We start from the raw sequence: 26,934 nt of genomic DNA on the forward strand, positions 1-26,934 counted from the left end.
GTGAGAAGGGGCGGGTGGGCGGGCCTCATATTTTGTCCATTTTTTCTTATTATACGCAGTCTTCTTTTCTCAACAAGAAACTGACAACATATTTAACTATCCTGTTAAAAGAAAACTCTATATATTAAAAAAGTAAACAAAACAAAAATTAAGCCCCACCCACCCGCCTCGAACTCAATTGTGATGAGTTTTTCATTCCTAATCAGACCGAAGGGCAGAGTTTAATGTAAAATCCTCATTTCTCTACAAGAAATTATCATATGAAATATGTTTTTACATCAATATTTCTCTAAAAAATTCTACCCTTTTAAAAACATATTTCATATGGCAATTTCTTGTAGAGAAATGAGGATTTTGCAGCTAAACTCCGCCCTTCAGCTCATGAATAATAAAACATTCATCACAATTGAGAAGTTAACTTATATTTTGTCTATTTTTTCTTATTAAACGAAGTCTTCTTTTCCCAACAAGAAACTGACAACATATTTAAGTATCCTGTTGTTGAAAGAAAACTCTATACCTATATATAAAAAACACAAAACAAAAAGTAAGCCCCACCCACCCGCCCCGAACTCAATTGTGATGAGTTTTTCATTCCTAATCAGACCGAAGGACGGAATTTAATGTAAAATCCTCATTTCTCTACAAGAAATTATCATAATGAAACATGTTTTTACATCAATATTTCTCTAAAAAATTCTATTCTTTCAAAAACATATTTCATATGGCAATTTCTTGTAGAGAAATGAGGATTTTGCAGCTAAACTCCGCCCTTCAGCTCATAATGAATAAAACATTCATCACAATTGAGAATGGGTGGGTGGGCGGGGCTTATATTTTGTCCATTTTTTTCTTAATATAAGAAATCTTCTTTTCCCAACATGAAACTGAAAACAAGTTTAACTATCCTATCGTTGGAAGAAAACTTTATATATTAAAAAAAAAACAAAAATTATTATCTCAATTGTGATCAATTTTTCATTCCTGCGTAATTGCAAAATACATATTTCTCTATTGTTCGTCAAATTGTTGGTGGGGATGATTATCAAATTTTTGCCTAGCATTTAACCGTCTACATGATATTTCTAACATACCTACAAAATTTAACAACAATCGGTCCAGCAGTTTTGGACAGACAGACAGACAGACGGAAACGGGGTACTACTTTTTTCGTACTGAAGGGGTCATGAACCGTCGAGAAAGCATACACCTTAGCTTACGCTCGGGAAGTAAAAAATGCTGCATAAGATATTGGAACCTACAACTTTAGTTTATTTGTTTTATAATTTAAATTTTTTCTCGAAAATGTGTATGCTTAGAGAAAAATCAAGGCAGATTCATAAACCACAAGTACAGGAATATGTTATTTAATAAAATTTCAATAACAGTCACCATGCGCAATTTTTAGACTATTGGTGCTGATTAGATAAATTTCGGTTAGCGTTTTACCATCTACACGACCCTTGCATACATATAAAATTTGACAACAATTAGTTCAGTAGTTTGGGAGATTATATGTCTAATAAAAATCGCCACAGACAGACGAAAAAGAAAACTTTGAGAAAATATGAAAGTAGCCATCACTTGTGTTCAGGAAGTAAAAATCAAACATGGTATTAGGTAAATAGAACGTTTTTCAAAATACTCAATAAAATTATTTATTTGATTAAAACTGAAATTCTTTGTTACTTTAACTTCCAAAATATTGGAAATATAAAAATAAAGTTTTGTTAAATTTATGCAGAAATTTGTAATTTTTGAAATGATATAATATGAGCTGATTTTAGCTCATTATGTTAAATATACAGCGTGTTATTAAAAGGTACGTACAAAATAAAACCGGCAATTGGTCTCGAAGTATGGGTGCTAAAATTAAAAAAAGTTCAGGTAAAAATGTTCTCCTTTTAGAGATAAACATTATTAAAATTTATGTCCAAATTCGTCGTACGCCTCTGATAAAAAGGTCATCTTCCGTTTCTATAGCAACAAAAGGGTCTCTTATTTTTTTATTATTGTTACAGTTGCTAGAATTTACTAAAATAAATTAATTTTACCTATTTATCCTTCAGTAGCGTCTAAAAAGGTTGGATAGGGGTTAATTTTCCCCTTATAATTTTGATAACAGAAATAAAGTTTTTCAGGCTTCTTAGACTTCGTGAAGAACTGTCAATTTTGTTGTACGTACTTTTCAATAACACCCTGTATAGAAATAAATATACAGGGTGTTTTTCTAGACAGACTACCATTACTTCAAAACTGCTATCAGTATAGAAGTTTTGACATATTAGTTAAACTGACACACCCTGTATGACATTGAAACGAAGTATCATCACATCACCTTGAATAAAAATAAATAAATAAGTACACAAAATTTTCTTAAGTTATATTTATTAAACAAAAAGGCTTCCAAATTAGTAACCAACCAGATTTTACTTTAAATTTGAAAATGGTACAGTTATCTTTGATATAACCATGACTATTCATTATACAAACGTTGAAGAACAGCAAAATAGGAGTAAGAAGATCTCAGAATCTGCAAAATTCCAAAATGTACTCTGAATTTTTGACTCACCAAAACGTACACTAGTTAATGTTGTCAGCGACAATGTAACAAACCCTCCCGCAGTCACAGTCAAAGGCTTCTTAACCTTTTCCAAAAATATGACGACACTCTTACGAACTGAAAGATCTGATTCGTACCAATTTGACACATAAAAGGACTCGCCAATCGTATGACTCTAGAACGAAAACATCCCAAAAATATTCCTTCTTATAGTAACATAATCTAACTCACAGTCGTCATAATATCATGTCCATACCAACAATACATCGCTATCTGCCACATCATACACAGAAAATATAAAACCAAAAAAACAAACTGCGAACTCATAGCAGGTACCTAAAATTCGCGATTTTACATCACTTCGACAAAACTTGTTAAAAAATTACAATAATCATCATAAATCCGATGAAACAAATAACAACGACACTGGCGAAAAATTGCAGAAATATCCCTTTTGAAAACAACTTTTCAATTTCAGAGACCAACCTGAAAAATTAGTGTCACAAAAGTTAGACTAGTTTGACACTTACTTAATAATGGCCTTGTGGTGTTGTGCACACTTTTTAAAATTTTCTTTCGCCTTTTCCGCATCTTCAAGCTCATAATCAATATTTTTCAAATTTTCCTTCAAAATATCACACTGTCCAGATGCTACACTTATCAACATCCAGCACAACACATCAATGGTTGAATTTGCATACGCCGTGTTAGCTATACCGGTCATTTGATACACAAACGTAAAATAGTAGTAGTTGCTTACGTTATACGGATACCATAACGTGATGGGCAAATTTTTTGACTTCTGATGGTCCAAAAATGGCGGAAAAGCGTAAAACAGCACCGCCACGAAGCACAAAAAGCGAAAAATGGTAGCGATAGTGTTACAAGCGGCGATTTTTTGTTTTAACAATTTCAGTTGGTCTTGAGAGTATCCATAGAAAATTGGTAGAGTTAAAAAATCTTCAATTTTCAGCAGACGGTCCTTGTAGAACGCAAAATTAGTAAGTTTACACGAGTACGTAGACAAGGTTATGAAATACTGAAGCGTCTCTGAAAATTTTTCCAGGTTGTTTCTGTCGATTATCATTTGCACTACACAGGAGATGATTTGTGTGACACACAAAAAAACGTTTGCAACGCGTCCTAAAAAGTATAAACTGAGTCTTGAACTTTTTCGGGGGTAAAATCCAGCGAAGTATAGTAGTTTTCGTTCGGTTTGAAAGGTTTTCCTGAGATCGTACTCCTGAAAAAAATTTATTAAAAAACGGGATTGTTCGGGTTGTGTTAATACCCTTATAGTGAAAGCCATACTGACTAGTCGGTGTTTAAGTGAAATCTACCACCGTGTTCGTAATTGGTAGTAACCCTTGATTACTAACGGGATTCAAATCAAAAATATCTTATTCTCTTGGTCAAATATTAATGCACGCTTACGGCGTAATAAGCAGGGGTAGCTTCTGGAATTATAGGGTTCTTGTTTACTCGATTGGTTTGAAAAAGTGCGAAAACTACTATAATAGGTACCTGTGAAGGATTTCAGGAATTTAATGGCTTTTTAATTTGATAAAGTATTGATTATGGATCATCTGGGCCAACCAGACACTATTAAATATGGAGGGGAGGTTAAGGCGAAGTGGGTGCATTAAAAAATTAAGAAGTTTAAATACTGGTACCCCGATTGTTTTTTAATAACGGTCAGGATAATTTTAAAAGTCGTAGATTATTTTAAGCACTGTTATTAAGTTAATTTGAAAATTGTTCAAGCTTTGGCGACAGAAAGGCTCAACTTTACAAATTTTTAAAAGTGTACTGTTGTGATGAATTTTTACACATGTTTTTAAAATTAATTCTTGAACTAAGTATGCATATAAATTGAGTAATAAAAATTTAAATTAAATAATATAAATAAATTATTTAACAAAACCATAAATTCTCACCACTTTTTCTTCTACACCTTGAAGTTAAAATATTGCCTACTTTCTCAGCCGTGACTTGTCTTGTCTATTTTGTATAGGTAAAAATATGGGATTTTAAAATAAATCTGAGACACAATTAGTAATAATAATTTATTTATTTTCAGTAGGTGAGGACGCCCTTGGAGCATCACGTATTTAATTTGTGTATATATTGCTAATGTACTGATATCCATCCATGGTCAGGATTTCAAACAATGCAATGGACAATAAATTTAGTAGAATTAGCAGCTACAACCAGTCTACATGGTTAACTAGCCTATATATAAATTTAATAAAAATAATAAGAATAAGAATAACAGAGCTATAAATTTGAAAACTTTCTTAACTCCCGGTTATGCCATTTCTGTTGAAAAAGTGGTAAGAAACATAACTTTTCTTGATATTTTAGTGTAAGGTGGTTTACACGCCATTGGTGTATGACAGCTTTTAAATCGTTCTGATGTTTGAGACAGTGTTGGAGTCAATTTATCACAAGGTGTATTTTCCAAACAATAGTTTGTCAGTCAGTTTCATACCCTAAACGTCGTTGATAAATATTCAACATAACTCCTGACTGAAATTCAATCCTTGTGGAACTCCGGATGTGGCGATATAGGCAATAAACCATATTTTCCTTAGAGTTAGCTAAATTTAGTTATAGTAGCTTGCATAGATATTGTAGCCGGCCATAGAATCGAAATTTGGGAATAAAAATAAAATAAAACCGGCTCAAACGGAGCCGACGACGGCTTACAAGTTCTGTCACTACGGCACGCGTCGCATCACACAGGGGTGTATTTAAGGCCGTTTGAACAAAATCTTAGGGTCACTGTAATCTTACTATTTTCTATCTACGACAAACGATTTGTCACACAGCTACGAAACCGACGATCTAGAGAAAGATGGAAGTTTGAAAATGTATTTCAACAAGTATAGTAACCATTTGGTGCAACACAATTGGTTCAAGCAAACTAAAATATGACAGGAAACAAACAGTCCACGTGTACTAGTTTATAGCCGTGTTTGCTGCTAAGATGGCTAGGTTTTTCTCTCCACCTACCTCCGCAGCGATGAATATACCATACCACAACTTGTGTACAGTGAACAAAACTTCGTTTTTATTGACGAGATTGAGCTCAGAAATGAAACAGATTATATCATAACGGAAAAGATTTACTATTAAATACGTCTCTGTACAACGTGTGCCAGAGTGACGTCAGAATTTGCAAGCCACCGTCGGCTCCGTTTGAAGCGGTTTTATTTTATTTTTATTCGCAAATTTCGACTTTATGGACGGCTACAATATCTATGCAAGCTAATATAAGAATATTTACTAAATCTGTACCGTCTCAGTTCTTGCAAAAAATATAGAGAGCATGTAGTCTAACTGACTGACTTAACTAGAGACATATCTGAAAAGAACCTGAACAGTACCTTTTTCAGAAAAAAAATTTAGCATCTCTCTCTTTCATCTTTTTTAATGATTTTAGATGATCTTCTTTAAAAATATAAGACATGACTTACGAGTATTAATCTTAGAGATGTGAAAATTACACTTTTGCATTGGTGGAAGTAGCAATAGAAAAGGAGAGAAAGCAAAAATAACTAGTAAACAAAATATTTATTTCTACTTTCCAAGCATAAACTATGGGGCTATGAATTTGTATTGTTATACGGTCCACCGGACCAGTGTCTACTTTCATGTTTTCTCGACATTTCAGGCCCATAGAGTAGGAAAAAATAGGACTAACAGAACGAAAACGACCAAAAGAACAGGACGAAAAGGACGGAAAGGACTAAAATGACTAAAAGGACAAAAGAACCAAAAGGACCAAAAGGACGAAAAGAACGAAAAGGACAAAAAGGACGAAAAGGACCAAAAGGACTAAAAGGACCAACAGGACAAAAAGGACGAAAAAAGATAAAACAGAACGAAAAAGTACGATAAGGACGAAACAGGGCGAACAGGACGAAAAGGACGAAAAAGGATGAAATGGGCGAAAAGGACGAAAAAGACGAAAAACTACGAAAAGGACATAAAAGGACGAAAAGGACGAAAAAGGACGAATAAGGACGGAGAAGGACGAAAAAAAAAACGAAAAAGGACGAAGAAGGACGAAAAGGACGAAAAGGACGAAAAGGACGAAAAGGACGAAAAGGACGAAAAAGGACGAAAAGGGCGAAATAGGACGAAAAGGGCGACAAGGACGGAAAGAACGAAAAACTACGAAGAAGGACTAAAAGGACGAAAAGGACAAAAAGGAGGACAAGGACAAAAAAAGACTAAAAAGGACGAACAAGGACGAAAAGAACGACAAGGGCGAAGAGTTTCGTAATAAGTCTATTAATATATTTAAAAAAAAGCTCAAAACTTTTCTTATTAGGAATTGTTTTTATAGTTTTGAGGATTATCTTCGGTGTAGAAATTTTAATAGTTTATTGGTTTAATTTAAATGTGTTTGACTTGTGTATTCGACTTGTGTAAAACTGTATTTGTAGTTTTTAACACCAATAAAGTATTGATTGATTGAAAAACGACGAAAAAGAACGACAAGAACAACAAGGATGAAAAGGACGAAAAAGGACAAGAACGAAAAGCTACGAAAAGAACGAACAAAGATGAAAAAGACGAAAAAGAATGAAAGAGGACAAAAAAGGACGAAAAGGACAAAAAGAACGAAAATGGCGAAAAACTACGAAAGGCCGAAAAAGAACGAAAAAGGACGGAAACGACGAAAAGGACGAAAAGGACGAAAGAGGACGAAAAGGACAAAAAGAACGAAATAGACGAAAAACTACGAAAAGGACGAAAAAGGACGAAAAGGACGAAATAGGACGAAAAGGACGACAAGGCCGAAAAGAACGAAAAACTACGAAAAAGCACTAAAAGCACGAAAAGAGCGAAAAGGACGAAAAAGAACGACAAGGACAAAAAGGGACGAAAAAGGACGAAAAGGACGACAAGGACGAAAAACGACGCAAAAAGGACGAAAAGGACGACAACGACGAAAAGGACGGAAAAGAACGAAAAAGGACGGGAAGGACGAAAAGGACGACATGGACGAAAAACGACGAAAAAGGACTAAAAGGACGAAAAGGGCGAAAAGGACGGAAAAGGACGACAAGGACAAAAAACTACGAAAAAGACGAACAAAGATGAAAAGGACGAAAAAGGACGAAAAGAACGAAAAGGACAAAGAGGGATGAAAAGGACGGAAAGGACGAAAAAATACAACAAAGACGAAAAAGGATGAACAGGACGAAAAGTACGAAAAAAACGAAAAACTACGAAAAGGACGAAAACAACGAAATGGACGAAAAGATCGAAAAACCACGAAAACGACAAAAAAGGACAAAAAGGACGAAAAAGGACGAAGAAGGACGAAAAAGGACGAAGAGTATGAAAAACAAAGTACGAAAAAGACGAATCTTTGTTTTATCGGATTTAAAATCTTTCTATTTTCGATTTTCCGATTTTCTGGTATTTGAAGTTTTTTCGATTTTCCATTTTTGAATATTTGATTCATCGAATTTTTCAGTTTTAAGATTTTTTTGATTTTCTGAATTTTCGATTTTTCGATATTTCGATTTTTCGGTTTTTTTGATATTCGATCTTTCTATTTTCCACTTTTCGATTTTCGGTTTTTCGGTTTCCGATTTTCGGTTTTTCAATTTTTCGATTTTTCGTTTTTCCAATATTAGTAGTGATTCATCGAATTTTCGATTTCTAGATTTTCGATTATTTGAATTATTTGATTTTTCAAATTTTCGTTTTCTCAATTTTCAATTTTTCTAAAATTTGATTAAAGTACTTTTACTTTTTAACACCTGCTAAAAATTTCTCAAATACTACCTGTGTGACATTTTAAATTTTCGATTTTTTGGCTTTCGAATTTTCGAATCTTTGATTCATCGAATTTAAAATTGTTTTACTTTCGATTTTCCAATTTTCCGGTATTTCGATTTTTCCAGATTTCGAATTTCCGCATTTTGCATTTTCCGTTTTTCAAATATTTGATTCATCGAATTATTCGGTTTTTAGATTTCTTGATTTTCGATAATTCCAATTTTTTTGCGATTGTTCGTTGTTTCGATTTTCCAAATTTTCGATATTTCGATATTTTTATGTTTCCAATTTTCGATTTTTCAACTTAGATTTTTCCATTTATTTTTCTTTCGATTTTCGGTTTTCGATTTTTCAAATATTAGTACTGATTCATCGAATTTTGGATTTTTCGATTTTCGATTATTTGAATTTTTTGATTTTTTGATTTTCAAATTTTCGTGTTTTCGATTTTCCATTTTTCTAAAATTTGATTCAATGACTTTTACTTTTTTTAACACCTACTAAAAATTTATCTAAAATGTTAGTTCATTAAAACTTAGTTGTTTTAATGTGGAAACTTTCTCAAATACTGAAGTATTTTTGGAAATGCATCTATTTTTCATTTTTGTTTGTAATTAAGTACATCATTGCGAAGAAATTGTTTTACTTACAATCGGAAGTGTACATAAAATATAAAAAAATGGATCAGAAGTTACTTGGACTTTAGGATTTCCCTCGCCCAGGAAGCACATTCCAGGAAATTTTATCTTTATCTTCAAAACATAATAAAATTCGATTTTGAGAAATTGTTGTTGTTTTAAAATATCATTTATATAATTTGAATTTCATTTGTGGGAAAATTTGGAAACCTCAACGCGAATTCAGAAATCACAAGTACAGGAATATATTATTTTATAAAATTAAAATAACATTTACCATGCAAAATTTTGAGGTGACGTCTTCAAATGAGTGGTGAAGATGATCAGACAAATTTTGATTAGTGTTTGACCACCCCTAATGTACTCTAATAAAAGTCGACACAGACAGACCGCAGGCAGACAAACGGAAAGGGAAAATACATTTTTTCATACACTGGGTCATGAAATGTTAATTTTATTAAAACAGCAACAAAAAATACGGTAAGGAAAAACACGGAAAATAAAACAAATTAGAGCTGGCTGTGAGATCAGTTGTATAGGTGGTAACATTATACAACTGACACATCAAGTGACGTTCATATTGACGACATTGGTACCACCCAAAACTTGAAAGTTACAACACCAACTCTAGTTCGTTTTATTTTTCAATTTATCTTAAAACAATAAACAACAATTAAATCAAAAATAAATGTCTATAAACAATGCGTATTTTATAAAAATAAAACTATTTAGTCCTGCATAAATAATTCTACTCTTGACTTGTTCCGGAATTTTTGTATAATTTACCCATTTTCAGCTAAATTTATAAGTTTGTATTAGCTATTTATCTTCCTTCATTAAACAAATATTAATTTTTATTTGAAGAGACAAAAGGTGGAGAGGTTACCGAATATTTTATTGCTACAGCAATAATCATAGCACACGTATTAATTAGCAAGATCGTTTTCACAATTTACATAAAATTAGTAATACCCATAAATTACGATAAAATTCCGTTTATTGTAAAAATGTTGTTATTATGATAAACAAAATATAAATTATGCGAGATTAAAACAAAGCACATCACTACGATTGAAATGTTAAAATGCAAATCCAAATTATAAATCGCTGTATAAACGTCTTAGAACCGCAAAATATGAGTACGATGATCTCAAAATCTGAAAAATGATTGTACAATGAATTTCATTCTACAATTCTCATTTCTTACCCCAGTCAACGTTGTTAGAGACAGTGTAACATACCCTCCTGCTGTCAAAGTGACAGGCTTTATAGTCCTTTCCAAAAAAATTATAACATCTCTGCGAATAGTCAAATCTGAGTCATACCAATTCGACATGTGAAAAGACTGTCCAATTGTGTTACTCTAAAAGTGAAATTAGAACTCTATGTGAAGGATTTAACTGACTTACAGTTGTCATGACATCGTGGCCGTACCAACAGTACATTGCCACTTGACACATCATACACAAGAAATAAGTCAGAAGAAGAGCAAATTGCATGCTCACAACAGGCACCTAAAATTTCACGTCATTATTATTTTGAAACACACTGTAGATTTAGACAAACGTACAATAATCATGAGAAAACCTGTAAAACAAATGACGATAACACTGGCAAAAAATTGCAAAAAAATTCCTTTGGAGAACGTATTCTCGATTTTGTAAACAAACCTGGAAGATTGTTTTGTATTAAATGTAGATAAAACTCTTAAAATACGTACCTGACTATTTCTCTATGATGTTTGACGCAATTTTTGAAACTCTCGTTCGTTTTTGTCCAATCTGGACTTCCATAGTCAATATCTTTCAAATTCTCCTTCAAAATCTCGAACTGCCCCGAAGCCACACTGATCAACATCCACGTCAAAATGTCAATCGTAGAATTGGTGTATGCAGTATTTGCAATCCCGATCATTTGAAACGCGAACGTAGGATAATAGTAGTCGGTAACGTTATAAGGAAACCATCCTGGTATAGGCAAGCTTTTGGACTTCGCTGGGTCCAAATAAGGCGGTAAAGCCCAAAACGCCACGGCTGCCACACACAAAACGCGAAAAACTGTACCCACGTTTTCACACGCCGCCACTTTTTGCTTCAACAGTTTCAAATGGTTGTGGGAAAACCCGTAGAATATGGGCATCTCCAAGGTGTCTTCGATGTTCAGCAGATTTTTCTTGTAGACGACGAAATTCGTGAGTTTGCAGATGAAAGTCGTGTGGGTGATGAAGTACTGCAAAGTTTCGGAAAGTTTAGATAAGTCGTTTCGGTTGACTATGAGTTGCATCAGCATTGACAGGAATTGTGCAATCGACAAAAATAAATTCACGGTGGCGCCTAAAACGTATGCGTATTTGTTTTTTGAGGTTCTGCGGGGGTAGAAGCCGGCGAAAAGGAGCAGCTTTTTTTCGATGGTGAAAGTCTTGCGAAGATTGTAATCCTAAAATTATTAAGGTAAGTGTTATTTAGATGAGTGTAACTTTGTTACTTGGATGGTAAAGCCCATGGTGGTAGCAGTTTCAGCTTCAGCTTAATGATCTCAAATAGCACACAAGTGAAAGCATCGGTGTTTTTAATTGAGTTCGAGTTGATTATTTAATAAAAACTAACAAATATTTTGTTCTCTTGGTCAAATATTCATGTACTTTATCAGTCTAATAACCACTGTTGTCCGCTGAATTATAGGGTTGTTGTGGTGAGGATTTTCAAGAAATGTATTAATAGGTATTTATCACCAGCATTTTATGGTAGGGCTGTAATTTAGTAACTTTGCTTATTTTTAAAAGTATTAATTATACGCTTTGGGGCTGGATACCCTTTGTATTAAAAATTAATAACGACACGGGAAAAATGGAATAATTAGTCAAAGCATACTCTGGAAAATGGCATTCCCACGTTGTTGTCTGACAAAGTAGGTTAGTGTTTATTAAATTTCAAACAAAAAAGCAGAAAAAAGTGTACAAACATGCATCTGCTTTCTCTAAACAGGGGTAAGTTAACAAACAAACTTAACTGGAAACTGAAATTAGTTTTCAGATGATTCTCTTTCTAGATTAGAGTTTTAAATTTATTTCAATTATATTTATTTAACTGAAGAAGTGAAGAATCTACGAAATGTAGATAAACATGAAAATTTCTTAAAATATTCACGAAAATATTAATAATTTTTAATTTGAATGTTTAATGTTTCAAAATTTATAAATTAAAAAAAAACAAGTGACAAGTGTTCTGTGTTAACAAGTTACTTTAGTAATAAAAAATAAATGGAAGTAATTAAAATCATAATGTTTATTAGAAGGATTACTTCATCTGTAGGGTCTGTTATACAGGGTCGCTAGAATATATGAATTTAAACATCTTGAGAACCAATTGTACAAATCAACCCAAATTGAGTACAAGAAGTTGTGCTCTAATTGTTTGTCAAAAAAAATTTTTTTTTGCTTCATTTGTTTTCGAGATGCAAGACCAACTTGATTTTTTTAAATGGGACTACCACATTACTAATGCATTTTTGAATAGAGCTTTTTTTTCTGAATTCATTGATATAGCACAGTCATACTTTCTTTCTGTATAAAATAAATAATTTAACTAATAACAACCGAAACCAAAATTATACTTCTGTTTTCTAGAAAAGATGCTCAAAATGCTCTCCATTTACTTCCTGGCAGTAAAAAAGACGCTGAATAAAATTTTGTAGTGAGTTAATGAGAATTTCTGGACGACTGCTGACAGTTTCGTCATGTATGCGTTCCTGTAGGTCTTCAATGTGAATCGGTCTATTGACATAAACGCGATTCTTCAAATACCTACACAAAAAAAAGTCAAGCGGTGTCAAATCCGGTGACCTGGGAGGCCATTCAATAGCACCCCCTCGGCCTATTCATCTGCCAGGAAGTACTGTCACACTTGACGTCCGAAATGGGGTGGAGCACCATCTTGTTGAAACCAAATAGTTTCTGCTGGTAACTCCGAATTTTGATAATTGGGAAACAATTTTCTAAGTCTAGGCACTAACACCTTATATGTCAAATTAAAATTATTTTCAAAAGTAACTATGCCATCTTTCTCTTTTATTTATTCTTATTTAAAATAATTTATTTTGCCATTTCAGTCAGAAAGGAACTAAGATTGTGCTACATCAATGAATTCAGAAAAAAAGTTCTATTCAAAAAAACATTAATTATATATATGGTAGTGAAAACAAATAAACCAAAATATCCTATTTCGCATTTTTTCCGAGGGTGTTGCATAAGTTAAATTTTGTGTATATACAGCATGTTATTGAAAGGTACGTACAAAATAAAATCGGCAATTGGTCTCGAAGCATAGGTGCGAAAAGTTAAAAAAAGTTCAGGTAAAAGTGTTCTCCTTTTAGATATAAAAATTATTAAAATTCATGTTCAAATTCGTTGTACGCCTCTGATAAAAAGATCATCTTCCGTTTCTGTAGCAACATTTAGTCTTGACAAAAGTTGTATTGTTACAGTTGCTAGGATTTACTCAAATAAATTAATTTTATCCATCAGTAGCGTATAAAAAATTTGGATACGAGTTAATTTTTCCCTTATAATTTTGATAATACAAAATAAATTTTTCAGACTTCTTAGACTTCGCGAAGAACTGTCCATTTTGTTGTACGTACATTTCAATAACACCCTGTATATGGTCACAAGAAGTAGGCGCAAGGAGTGAGATCACATGATCAAGGCGACCACTTGTTTGATGTATTACAACTAATAATCCTATTGTTATAAAATTCACCCAAAAAATCTATTGTGGCTCCAGTTGTATGAGCAGTAGCACCATCCCGCTGAAAGTAACCACAAACTAACTCACCATCATCCAGTTGATTTAAAAATGGAGTTAAAATTTGTTCTCGGTATCTTACAGCATTTAAGTTTCCTGGAAACAGCATTTATCTTACATCTGTAAAACATGTTTATTTTTAAAACTATATGTCCAAAGATAAACAACAATTTTAGATTCGATATGATCACCAATAATATAATTGATTCAACCACTCTAAATACGTTTTAATGTAGAGTACTACATGATGTTTATAAAATATAAAAATATGAAAATAATAAAAAAATATGCACACTTATTCCACCACTGCCAGGAAATCTAGTTCAAAGTTATTTTTATGGAATTTCCCTTGTCCTCGAAGCACAATCCAACAAGTCTACTTTTTTAAATAAACTGTATAATTTGTTTCAACTATTTTCTTTGGGATACACTCTATTAAGTTCAAATTAAAACAGAGGTGGATTTCTGAACTTCAGATAAATAAGCATGCTATTTCTGTAAATGAATGTACGAGTAATACATAAACATGTGTACTAAACTGTAGGAGATATTTTTTCCTCATTTTCTGTATTTTTCCAATTTTAACTTCATCTTCAATGTGTTTATAAACGTATTTAAAGTAGATTCCTGTCTATTTTGTCTTTTTACTTGTGTCCTCTTTTTTATGGATTGGGTAAAGGAGTTCTTCTCTCCACTTCCCTGGAAACCCTATCCCTCCCACATATCATCCATTATTCCCACCACCCTATTAACCATACCTGTCGTTCCGAACACCCATACTTCGTTATTGAACCCAACCCCTCCCTCAGCTTTTCCTTTTTTATCTTCTTAATTGTCTTAATTTGGATTTCGGCTTCATTTTTGGTAATACTTATTATTAAATCCTGTTCTTCTTTCTTGTTTCCCCCTTCTGTGGGTTGATGATCGAAATTGCTGGATCGATTGTTATCAAATTTTGTATGTATATTAGAAAAATCATGTACATGTTTAAATGTTAACTAAAATTTGGCTAATTATTCTCATCAACAATCTGATGACGCCATTTCAATGAATTGTACTTTAAAATGATTTGAATGTTATACAAAAATATACTCCTCTGCTTGTAGTGCATGAATCCGCTTTTAGTTTTTTCATTAAATGTTCAAATTCGATGTTCGATGCCTAACTTGGCCTTCTGATACGCTGCGACTATCATCACAAATTTTTTATTGGTCAAATTAAGGAGTCATCCCGTTTTTTCGAAAATGTGAAGAATACGCACGTCTTAATATAAAAAATAAGAATTATAATATTCAGAACATTTTGTTCGATTGTGGTTTAATTAATAATGAATTTTGATCCTCTGTTTTGAGAAGACAAACTCATTCAAATCAAACTAATTTCTACGTAACCTTCTTTCGATGTATAAACATAAATAAACACTATTACCTAGTGCTGAAGGACATTTTATCCCGTTAGTTATGTGCTTAAATATATTTTACACTGTCCGTACGGCGCAGGGGCTGCGGGGGTGTTAATTATGCCGCTGGTTTTTACTGTACAGCGGTTATCACAAAACGAAAATCGTAAAAACTTTTTTTTTTTTTTGAAGAGCTAGATTTGCCGGATTATACATACAGCCTTCCACCAATTTTTTACTGATCAAATTAAGAACCTCGTTTTTTAGAAAATACCTACGTGTTTATTTAATTATGATAAAATAAGATTAATAATAATCATACTCAAAATATTTTCTTCCATTGTGACATAATTAATAATTTTAATCGTCTGTTTTGAGGAAACAACTCATTCAAATTAAACAAATTTCGACGTGACATTCTTTCGATGTATAAACATAAACAATCGAAGTTAAGCATGTACACTGATAATGATTCACTATTTTCTGAAGGTTATTGAATTTGAATATATCTCATATTGTCCATATGTCGCGGACGGAATTGGAATTTGCACCCTCGCGGCGCAGGGAGTTCGAGGTGTCATTTACACCACTGGTTTTTAATATACAATGGTCATCAGAAAACAAATATATATTTTTTTTAATCTTCAAAGAAGCGTAATTTGTTGGACTGTATTTCAAGAGCTAGGGAAATTCTGTCGAAGTAACCTTGGCCCAATTTTTTTACCTATAATGTACTATATAGTATTCATAAAATAAACCATCCTCTTCCTAATCAATATTGCTACTGATTTTCTTCCTGATTCTTCTTTCATTATTTCTTTGTTTCCGTTCTTTACATATTTTTCTGTATTCTTCCCTCGTTTGGTAATATTCTCCCTTTTAAATTTATTCTTTCTCCATTGTCGCAGGAAAGTCATTGCCTTCATCTTAAGTTTCCGACACTTTCGTTGAACTATTTTCCTCCAGGCTTTGCCGTTTCTTTCTTTTCTTCTTTGTTATTGCCTCATTTATGTAGTGTTTTAGTTCTCTACTGCCGACTTTAAAAACGGCTACCAACATTTTACACTCACAGTTCTTTGCCTGATCTTCATTTCAAATTCTTATCTCGCTTTCTTGACTATCTTCAACTTTCTGTTCTTGTAATTCTCTTTCTCCAGTATTCTTCATCTTCTGTCCTTTCTCCATCTTCAAACCCCTTGTTATTTCCATTTAGTATTTCCCATACCTGTTTTCTATTATTTCCAAGAAAATAAAATTCTTCCTTCTGAGAGTTTTCCTTTGTATCTTTTGCTTTTCTTTTTACATTGTTCTTCATCTTCACCTTCAACCCTCGTCACTTGTAGCGGCACTTTTATTATTATAGAATTTCTGTTATTTTCTTCTATTAATTTATCTATTTGCCTCTTAGGATTCTTCAATTCTTTGCTGTGAACTGTAAATATATTCCGTATTTCCTCCTTGATCGCTATTTTTCATTCCATAATCCCCTCCTCTTCTTCTTCTAAGTTAATCTCTTCCATTCCTGGAATGTTTTTTTATACTCCTGTTATAATATCTCCTATAAATAGTTTCTCTATTTTTTCTTCATGTTATTTAGTGAGATTTTCATTTTTTCCAAATCCTTATCATCTAGCCACGATTCTGTTAAACCTATAATGTCAAACCCTTTTATATAATCCAAAAGCTAAAATATTTAAACTTTAGTCCCCCCAAGTTCCAAAATAAAACTGTAATATTATCCTTTTTGATAATATTTTCTCTTTTAGTGCTTTTTAATCTCTTGCAACCTTCTCGTACCTATTTCTTTGTTGCTTTACTGCTTGTCGAAATTCGGTTCATGCAACTCTTGTATCATTCCAAATTTTTCTTCTGTTCCTTCACAAATTCCCTAATTTTCTTTTGTATTTCCCATTCTTTTTGTTAAATCGTCATCGATAAATACGATCATTCTCTTCAAGATGTTCTTCAAACATTGTTTTTGCTACGATCTTCTTTTTGTCGTTCACCATTTCGTCTAAGCATCTTATAAGATTTTATGCAAAAAAATGGAAAAAAGCTAGTGACATGAATGTCTTATTAAATATATAAAATAGTACTTTCACTTTTAATTCCAAATAACTTTCTATCAAATTTTCTATTATATTTGTTATCAATTGGCGTACTTTGACGATCTCGATAGAACCAAAACAATAACCACTTACCTTTATGGCAGTTGATTTTTGTTTCTACTTGCCTATTCTCCTCTATATGTTACAATTAAATTTTACAAAAAAAAAAAGAAATAATTAACGTAGAGATATAACGTTATAACTTCTTTTAAAATAGAGTCACTGTATGTTTCTGTGTTCATATATATTTATCTACAATCACTCAGAACAGTGCTTTTTTCGAATTTATTATAAATCCAGTTGAATTCAAATACGCTTATAAATTTAAGTACTTTTTGCCAAATATTACCTAATAACAATTTTAAAATGTAACTAAAAGTATCTAGGAGAATAGTACACTAATATTATTTATTCACTCATCGTTGTACATACGTTGTAAAACTGCAAAATACGAATAAGACGATCTCAAAATCTGAAACAAGCGATGGTACAACCAGGAAATAGATTTGTACATTCTTACAGTAGTTAGTGTAGTCAAAGACAACGTTACAAATCCACCAGCAGTCAAAGTAACAGGTTTTTTAGTTTTTTCCAAAAAAATGAAGATAGTTTTACGAATCCTCAAGTCAGATTCGTACCAATTTGACATGTATAAAGAGTCTCCAATTGTACTACTCTAAGATAAGAATTAATATTAGGTGACAACAAATTTTGTAACTTAACTTACAGTTGTCATGACATCGTGGCCGTACCAACAATACATTGCGACTTGACACATCATACAGACGAAATAAGTAAAAGTCAGAGCAAACTGCATACTGACAACAGGCAGCTAAAATTTGACTCTCTAATAACATTAATAACAACCACATAATCACAATAGTTACAATCATCATCAAAAAACCAGTGAAGCAAATGACGATAACACTCGCAAAAAACTGCAAAAATATCCCCTTGGAAAACATCTTCTCGATTTTGGACACTAAACTAAAAACGACAACTTAGAATTTTTTATTCTTTAATAACCACAAGCGTTGACTCACTTGACAATTTCCAAATGATGTCTCACACCTTTCTTCAATTTCTCTTCCACTGTCTTCAAGTCTCCTTCCTCGTAGTTGATATTCTTCAAAGTCTCTTTCAAAATCTCCAGCTGACCCGAAGCTATACTTATCAACACCCAAGACAAAATATCAATCGAACAATCAGTGTAGGCCGTATTCGCAATACCCAAAATTTGAAAAGCAAAAGTCGGATAGTAATACTGTGTTACGTTATACGGAAACCACCCCGGAATGGGTAAACTTTTTGACTTCTGGCTGTCCAAAAATGGTGGCAGCCCCCAAAACGCGACAGCCGCCACAGATAAAACTCTGAACGTAGTTCCAGCAACCTGTCCAGAAGCTACCTTGTCTTTAAGTAACTTTAACTGCTGGTTCGAGTACCCGTAGAAAATTGAGGCACTTAACACATCTTCGATTTCCAGCAAAGTTTTCTTGTAGATATCGAAATAGATTAATTTCCACACAAAAGTGACGAGTGTCGTGAAGTACTGAAGGGACTCTGATAGTTTCGAAACGTCGTTTCTCTCGATTATCATTTGTATGGTCATTGACAGGAGTTGAGCGAGTGAAAAGAATACGTTTATGGCGGCTCTGAAAAAATATAAAAGGCGATTTTTTGTGGTTCTTTGGGGGTAAAACCCAGCGAATAGTAGGAGTTTTTTGTCTAGAGCGAAAGTAGATCTTAGATCGTAGTCCTAAAAAGAGTGGGTTAATTTGTGGGACGATTGATGTTGGTAATTTGTACTTGTATAGTGAAACTCATGTTAAAGCAGTCGGGAAACTGTTGGAAATGAAGTTTTCAGAGAAATAAATTGGTGATTGATTATTACTCAGTTTAAAAAGTGTTTTGTTCACTTTGTCAAATATTAATGCACCCTTCGGATTAATTATGGGTTTAGCTAGTTTCAAGAAAATGTAAAATTGTTTTTCTTTAATAACCACCTATCAGTGGTAATTTACGTAAAGGTATAATTTAGTGATTTTTGAGTTGTTTTTAACGATATGCATTATAAATTACTGTGTTGGGAATAATTCACTTTGTTAAGTATTGGGGGAAGGGGTTTAAAGAAAATTCAAAAAGACCGTAGGTTTCAGAGATCTCTCAATTAGTACAAAAGTAACATTTGAGTTGGTGGATTTTGACGTTCCCCATACTGCAGTTCTTACAGGTAAATTAAGTTTATTTGTTTAAGCTTTTCGTAATATTTAGTGGACGGACTAGAAAGCACTCAAACATTAATTTCTATAAGAAATCATTTTTTAATTCTAAGCTTGTTTTATATCATTTTAAAATTCTGACACACTTAAGAATATCGAGGAAACTGAAAAACAATAAAAGATCGAAGCAAATATTAACACCGTTCAGATGTATTTCATCTGATGCCAGATTTACTTTCTATAACCTTTTATGGTGGCAATAACTGTGTACCTGATAACTGCCATATGTAAAAAATAGCAGTACATTTTTATTTTTTTAAATTGCTGCCCACAAGATTGTTCAGATTTTACAAAATTGGTTTTCGGAGATCTCAAAATTTTTTATTCTTACGGTGAATATAAGAAAGACGCTCTCATGAAGGTGGATTTGATTTTTTTCACTTTTTAGTTTTGATATTTTTGAAAAAAACATCCTTTCACCAACTAACTATAGTTTGACAAATCATTTGCGATTTCTTTTCAGATTGCTCTCAATTATTAATTAAAGCGAATAATTATGGATTAGCTTTCCACAAAAGTTATCACGAATTTTCAAAATGTTTAGTAGTTAAAATAATGTTTTTCTTATTATTTTTATTATTATTATTTAAAGAATTTTTGACAACAGTTACAAATGGGAACAAAGAGAAGGACAAAAGAATTTTTTGTAAACCGCGCATGTTTAAACATTTTTCAGTTTGATTATCCTAGAGAACATAATAATGAAAAAAATGGTTATCCACTGTTTAAAAATGATAATAACTACCAGTAGTGATTAGTTTTAATTTTCAACTACTTAAAAAAAAATTACCTTTTCCAGATTTTAATTTTTTTTTTAATTTTCGAGATATCTACAAGGTGAATTAATAAGCGCGTGCTCCATGATATCTCATTAATTATTATTAGAGATACCAAAAAATTCAAAGACCAAAGTTTTACGGTTCTTTAAGTACTGTGCCCTGAAATTATTTTTAACTATACAAAGTCTCTCCTAGGCTTTATAACTACACTTTATTTTTGAAATTCTGAGGCGACGTTACCACGTTATTTCAATTTTCCCCAAATTTTTTGGCATTGGAAGGGTTATTTTTTAAGTCTTATACTTTTTTGTGGAAGGACAAAGAGAGATACGTGCTTTGTTGCGATGTCCATTTAAATCAAACTTTAGTATACTAAGTGTCTATAAAAAATTCTAAATTTTACAATTTCCAAATATCTATTTTTTACTATTTTAGACGTGTTTTAAGATTCCTGTTGTCGAAATAAGTCTACACACATTAAGAAAAACAAACAAAATGTAGCCCCGCCCACCCGCCCTATCTCATTTGTGATGATTTTTTTTATTCGTCGTGAGCCAAGAAGGCGGAGTTTAACTGCAAAATCCTTATTTCTAACATGTTTTTGAGAATCGTGTTGTTCAAAGAATAACTATGTATATTAAAAAAAATAAAGCCAAAGATTAGGCCCCACCCATACCCGCCCGACCTCAGTTCTCAATTGTGATGAATTTTTCATTCGTTGTTAGATCGAGGGGCGGGGCTTAATTGCAAGATCCATATTTGTCTACAAGAATTTACCGTTTTAAGTATGTTTTAAGTTTCTATTCTGAAAGGACGAAGAGAATACGTCAATTGTTGATTTTGGCAAATAAAATCCCTCTAAGAAAATAGAGGGCGGGTGGACGGGGTCGGTACCTGCTAAAACAAGCCGATTTTGGCAAATGACATATCATCTAAGAAAAGACAGGGTGGGTGGGCGTGGCTAGTAGCTGGTAAGACAAAACTGATTTTAGCAGGTACTAACCCCACTCGACCACTAATTTCTTACAGGGATCTCATTTGACAAAATCAGTCTTATCCTAGGAGATACTATCGCCGCCATCCTACCCTCTCTTTTCTTAGAAGGTATGTCATTAGCCAGAATCAGTCTTAAAAATTATAAAATCGGAACATTGAAATATCGAAAAATTTTAAAAATAAAGAAAATGAAAAACTGGTGCCTGCCAAAATCAGTCTTATCTTAGCAAATACTAGCCCCGCCCACCCACCCTCTCTCTTCTTGAGGATATGTCATTTGCTAAAATCAGTTTTATCTTAGCAAATACTAGTATAACCGCCCATCCACCATCCCTTTTCTTAGTAGCTGCTAATTGAAAATCGAAAAATTCAAGAATGGAAAAATTAAAAATCAAAAATTGAAAAATAAAAAGATTGAAAATCGAAAGAGTGCAAAATCGAAACAACGAAATATTGTAAAATCGAATTGCCGAAAATTGAACAAATCGCAAAATCGGATAATTAAAAAATTCAAAAATTGTAAAATGGGCATCGAGGAACTGAAAAATCAAAGATTAAAAATTTGCAAAACTGAATAAACTGTAAAATCGAAAAAATGAAAAAGTGCCGAAAATTAAAAATTGAGAAACTGGGTAATCGAAAAATAAAAAATTCTAAAATCGAAAAAGTGTAAAATTGGAAATTGAAAAAATGAAGAAACAAAAAAATTGTGGTTTCAAAAAATTGTCGAAAACATAAGATTTGATTTTGCGAATTTTATTTGTGTGAGTGATTTTTTCGATTACAAAATTTTATTGCAAAAATGCATGTAATATTAATAATAACGGTACTGTATTTCCAAATTTTCGGGGAGTGGATTCTAATCAAGGCAATGAATTGCCTCATTCATTAATTTCATTGAGTCACCGTGTATAAGTAATTCTAAAATCTATGATAACCACATACATAGTCATAATATTTGGCATATTTTAGAGAGGATTTATTCGGCAAAACTTTCCGATGACGTCATCAATCTTTGGGAGGAAATATATGTGAGAGCTACTAGCTACTAGCCCCGCCCACCCATCCTCTCTTCTGTTAGATGGTATGACATTTGAAAAAATTAGTCTTATCTTAGCAGGTACTTGCCCCGCCCACCCACGCTCTCTTTTCTTAGAGGGATCTCATTTGTCAAAATCAGTCTTACCTTGACAGGTACTAGGCCCGCCCACTCACCCTCTCTTTTCTTAGAGAGTATTTCATTTGCCAAAATCAGTCTTACCTTGGCAGGTACTAGGCCCGCCCACCCACCTTCTATTTTCTTAGAGGGATCTCATTCGCCAAAATCAGTCTTATCTTGGCAGATACTAGACCCGCCCACCCACCCTCTCTTTTCTTAGAGGGTATTTCATTTGCCAAAATCAGTTTTATCATAGTAACTACTAGCTAGAATAAGACTGATTTTGGCACATGACATACCCTCTAAGAAAACAGAGGGTGGGTGGGTGGGGCTAGTACCTCCTAGGTTAAGACTGTTTAGGCAAATGAGATCCCTCTAAGAAAATAGAAGGTGAGTGGCGGGGTCAGTACCTGCTAAAACAAGCCAATTTTGGCAAATGACATACCCTCTAAGAAACGAGAGGGTGGGTGGGCGGAGGTAGTAGCTGGTAAGACAAAACTGATTTTAGCAGGTACTATCCCCACTCAACCACCATTTTCTTGTAGGGATCTCATTTGCCAAAATGAATCTTATCCTAGCAGATATTAGCCCCGCCCACCTACCCTCTCTTTTCTTAGAAGGTATGTCATTAGCCAAAATCACTCTTATCTTGGCAGCTACTAGCCCCGCCCACCTACTCTCTCTTTTCTTAGAGGGTATGGCATTTGCCAAAATCAGTCTTGTCTTGGCAGCTACTAGCAATATGAAACCTAAAACATCTTTGAAATGGAAAATTCGATCTTTAATCCCGATCGTAAGCAAAGTATTGCAGTAGAGTCCATTTGGTAAATGGCTACTTTCATGTTTTCTCGACGTAGTTCCCTACAAGATTAAAAAGTAAATCCTCTTTTTCTGTCTGTCTGCCTGTGGTCTGTCGTCTGTTGGCGATTTGATTAGGCAGATTGTTTCTGAAACCAATTCATAGATTTTGTGAAATTTTTTATGTATTTTGGGAGTACCTTTTACATGGTAAAATGAAAAGTGAAGCTAACCAAAATTTTTCGGAACATCCCCACTAACAGTGTAATGACATCATTTTAGAGTTTTAGTAGAAAAACTAATATCAATTTGATAAAAAAATTAAAATCTATACTTATGGTTTATTAATCTGCCTTTATTTTTTGATTTTTTACAGAGAAATTCAAAATTTTGCAACTAACATTTAACAATTATTTAAGTTGCAAAATACAAAACAGACTGCTCTGGAGCTTGAAAACCCTTTTAGGTTACCGTAAACGCAGTAGATCTCTGATCAAAATTTTCCCAAAATTTGCAGATCTCTTGGAATTTCTTTTACCGGGTGAATTTTTTTAAATTTCGGCTCAAGTTAGCTCTAACGCTTATCTATGATGTCTAAAAAAATTAAATAATTTATTTTAGTAAAAAATTAGTCTAAGATTACTTAGACAGAACTTCTCTCGCAGATAAAAACGCGAAATCTACTTTTTCATATTCTAAGGATCACGAAACGTCGAGAAAACATGAAATTACATAATAAATGTTATTTTTTTTTTTTATAAATGCAAAAAATAGCACTCCCTCCAAAACTATAATGACGTCGTTCCAAAATTTTGCTGAATAAATCGTATCTAAATTGTGCAAATATTAAGAGTCTATGCAGTTTATAGTTTACCCAGTCATAGCTTTCGGAATTCCTTATACAGGATAACTTTTAATAATAATAATATTTTTCTGGAAATAATCTACATACATCCCAAGGCATCTTTAGATTGCCTTGGGATCTGGACAGAATCGACAGACAGACGGATACACAAAAAAATTACCTTAATGTAGAGATTTTTATTATTCCTTCTTTTAAAGTACGAAACGAAGAGCAGTTTCCGTTTAAAAAAATTGCGATGACGTCATAACCCCTTTTAATCACTCACTAATACAGACAAATAATGTTCAGCTGATTTCAAAGGCGTTTATTAATTTAGGTTTTTTATACAGTAACAATTTTACAATGCGACTAAACGTACTCTAGAACTATAGTAGACTAATATTATTCAGACATCGTTAAACATGTGTCGTAAAACGGCGAAATACGAATACGACGATCTCAAAATCTGAAACAAATGATAACACAACTAGACAATATTTCTGTACACACTTACAGTAGTTAACGTAGTCAAAGACAACGTTACAAATCCACCAGCAGTCAAAGTTACAGGTTTTTTAGTTTTTTCCAAAAAAATGAAGACACTTTTGCGGAACTTCACGTCAGATTCGTACCAATTTGACATGTATAAAGAGTCCCCAATTGTGTTACTCTAAAATAAGGGTTAAGATTACGCAATAACTGATTTTGTGACTTAACTGTTGTCATGACGTCGTGGCCGTACCAACAGTACATTGCCACTTGACACATCATACAGGCCAAATAAGTGAAAGTATGAGTAAACTTCATACTGGCAACAGGCACCTAAAATTTAAGTTAATAAACTGATTACTATCACACTAGTGACAATAGTTACTAGCATCATCAAGAAACCAGTGAAGCAAATGACAATTACACTGGCGAAAATCTGCAAAAATATCCCCTTGGAAAACACCTTTTCAATTTTGGACACTAAACTGTAAAACGACACCTGTGAATGCAAGTTTTGATACATATCACTAGTTGTTGTCTCACTTGACAATTTCCAAATGATGTCTTACACACTTTTACAGTTGCTCTTCCGCTGTCTTCAAATCAGCTTCTTCATAGTTCATACTTTTCAAAGTCTCCTTCAACATCTCGAGTTGACCAGACGCTATACTCATCAACACCCAAGACAAAATGTCAAGCGTCGAATTAGTGTAGGCAGTATTCGCAACAGCCAGAATTTGAAAAGCAAAAGTAGGATAATAATACTCGGTTGCGTTATACGGAAACCAGCCAGGTATGGGTAAAGTTTTGTACTTTTGGGGGTCTAAAAAAGGTGGCAGACCCCAAAATCCTACAGCTGCTACAGTCAAAACTCTAAACGTGGTTCCACCAGCATGTCCAGAGCCTATTTTGTCTTTGAGTAACTTGAAGTGGTGGCTCGAATATCCGTAGAAAATTGACGCACTTAACACATCCTCAATCTCCAGGAAAGTTTTCTTGTATTTGACGAAGTATATTTCTTTCCACACGAAAGTGACAAGTGTGGTGAAGTACTGAAGGGAGTCGGAGACCTTCGAAACGTTGTTTCTGTCGATTATCATTTGGATGGTCATTGACAGGAGTTGGGCGACCGAAAAAAATACGTTTATGGTGGCCCTGAAAATGTATGAAAGGCGATTTTTTGTGGTTCTTCGTGGGTAAAACCCGGCGAGTAGTAGGAGTTTTTTGTCTAGTTTGAAGGCAGATTTTAAATCGTAGTCCTAAAAAGAGTGTATTAATTTGTGAGATGGTTGTTTGTGATTTATACTTGTATGGTGAAACTCATGTTGTTGGAAATGAAGTATAAAGAGAAGTAAATAGGTCACTGATTATTATCCACTTTTATATAGTGTTTTGTTGACTTCGTCAAATATTAATTAATGTTTATTTTAAAAAATTTAAACGTCCGAAATTTCTCGTTGGTTTGTATTAAATAATAAGTAGTAGAAAAGTGAAAGCATCGGTATTTTTAATTGAGTTCGAGCTGATTATTTAATAAAATCTAAGAAACATTTGTTCTGTTGGTGAAATATTCAATTTAATTATAGGGTGGTTTTGAAGAGGAATTTTAAGAAATTTATTAATAGGTACCTATCTATCACTACCATTTTATGAAAGGGCTGTAATTTATTAATTTGCTCATTTTTAAAGTACTAATTATATACTTGGAGCCGAATACCCTTTATATTAAAAATTAATAACGACACGAAAAATGGAATGATTAGTCAAATCATACTCTAAAAAGTAGCACTGCTACAAAGTTGTGTGATAAAGTGGGTCATTGTTTTTAAATTTTAAACACAAACTTTAAAAGAATCGCATTAAGATGTGTCTGCTTTCTGTAAACAGGGGTGAGTTAACAATTTTTACTAAAAACTAAAAATAATTTTCAGATTTTTCTGGCTCCAGATTTTGGCCTTAAATTTAATTACATATTTCAGTGGGTGATTCTGGAAAAACGGTTGGAGTTATCGAAGAAATGAGGCCGAAATCTACAAGAAAATGTGTTTGGTTAAATATCGAAAATCGTCGAAAATGGGTCGAAATTTGCATAAGGGTGGAAAATTTAATTTTTGAAAAAGTCGTCTAAAAATTCTCAAAAAATTCGGAGTTGCAGATCTTAACGTGCTGATTCCAAAAATATAGCGTATTTAGGATCACGGAGCATTATTTTCGGAATATTCGGTGTGAAGATCGAATTTTTTGAAATTTTTCAAAATTGCGGTACATTCTAATC

General features: G+C 33.0%; 4 protein-coding genes across 4 annotated transcripts; all 4 read right to left on the reverse strand.

Annotated features, from left to right (window-relative positions):
• Positions 1-2,476: 2,476 nt before the first annotated feature.
• LOC135127375 (putative odorant receptor 85d) lies at positions 2,477-3,872 on the reverse strand. Its single transcript, XM_064053820.1, has 6 exons — positions 3,855-3,872; positions 3,094-3,806; positions 2,950-3,049; positions 2,795-2,899; positions 2,583-2,738; positions 2,477-2,533 (listed from the first exon to the last, which is right to left on the reverse strand). The coding sequence occupies exons 1-6, from the start codon at positions 3,870-3,872 to the stop codon at positions 2,477-2,479; spliced, it is 1,149 nt and encodes a 382-aa protein (XP_063909890.1).
• A 6,228-nt stretch (positions 3,873-10,100) lies between these two features.
• LOC135127376 (odorant receptor Or1-like) lies at positions 10,101-11,505 on the reverse strand. Its single transcript, XM_064053821.1, has 6 exons — positions 11,488-11,505; positions 10,724-11,439; positions 10,574-10,673; positions 10,413-10,517; positions 10,211-10,366; positions 10,101-10,160 (listed from the first exon to the last, which is right to left on the reverse strand). Exons 1-6 carry the CDS (start codon positions 11,503-11,505, stop codon positions 10,101-10,103), a joined length of 1,155 nt encoding a protein of 384 aa, XP_063909891.1.
• A 6,219-nt stretch (positions 11,506-17,724) lies between these two features.
• LOC135127377 (odorant receptor Or1-like) lies at positions 17,725-21,454 on the reverse strand. The gene is made up of 6 exons (XM_064053823.1): positions 21,401-21,454; positions 18,356-19,071; positions 18,200-18,299; positions 18,040-18,144; positions 17,833-17,988; positions 17,725-17,784 (listed from the first exon to the last, which is right to left on the reverse strand). The coding sequence occupies exons 1-6, from the start codon at positions 21,452-21,454 to the stop codon at positions 17,725-17,727; spliced, it is 1,191 nt and encodes a 396-aa protein (XP_063909893.1).
• Positions 21,455-24,576: 3,122 nt separating this feature from the next.
• Positions 24,577-25,983, reverse strand: LOC135127378 (putative odorant receptor 71a). The gene is given in 6 exon segments (XM_064053824.1): positions 24,577-24,636; positions 24,685-24,840; positions 24,888-24,992; positions 25,045-25,144; positions 25,203-25,918; positions 25,966-25,983. Coding segments are annotated over 6 exon segments (1,155 nt in total).
• Between the last annotated feature and the right edge of the window lie 951 nt (positions 25,984-26,934).

The sequence above is a fragment of the Zophobas morio genome, unplaced genomic scaffold (genome assembly GCF_036711695.1).
Source record: "Zophobas morio isolate AGI-343-1 ecotype UQ-CSIRO unplaced genomic scaffold, CSIRO_AGI_Zmor_V1 ptg000011l, whole genome shotgun sequence".
Lineage (NCBI taxonomy): Eukaryota > Metazoa > Arthropoda > Insecta > Coleoptera > Tenebrionidae > Zophobas > Zophobas morio.

Bases quoted from the DNA above. Each gene is read 5' to 3' on its own strand.
- LOC135127375 (XM_064053820.1), bottom strand. The intron at 3,050-3,093 runs GTAAGTGTCAAA...CTAATTTTTCAG, and splicing joins CACCACAAGGCCATTATTAA to GTTGGTCTCTGAAATTGAAA. The intron at 2,534-2,582 runs GTACGTTTTGGT...GGAATTTTGCAG, and splicing joins CGCTGACAACATTAACTAGT to ATTCTGAGATCTTCTTACTC.
- LOC135127376 (XM_064053821.1), bottom strand. The intron at 10,518-10,573 runs GTACGTTTGTCT...GTGAAATTTTAG, and splicing joins CAGGTTTTCTCATGATTATT to GTGCCTGTTGTGAGCATGCA. The intron at 10,367-10,412 runs GTAAGTCAGTTA...TTTCACTTTTAG, and splicing joins GCCACGATGTCATGACAACT to AGTAACACAATTGGACAGTC.
- LOC135127377 (XM_064053823.1), bottom strand. From the start codon at position 21,454: ATGGCGGCGATAGTATCTCCTAGGATAAGACTGATTTTGTCAAATGAG. The intron at 18,300-18,355 runs GTGAGTCAACGC...TGTCGTTTTTAG, and splicing joins CATCATTTGGAAATTGTCAA to TTTAGTGTCCAAAATCGAGA. The intron at 17,785-17,832 runs GTAAGAATGTAC...CGCTTGTTTCAG, and splicing joins CTTTGACTACACTAACTACT to ATTTTGAGATCGTCTTATTC.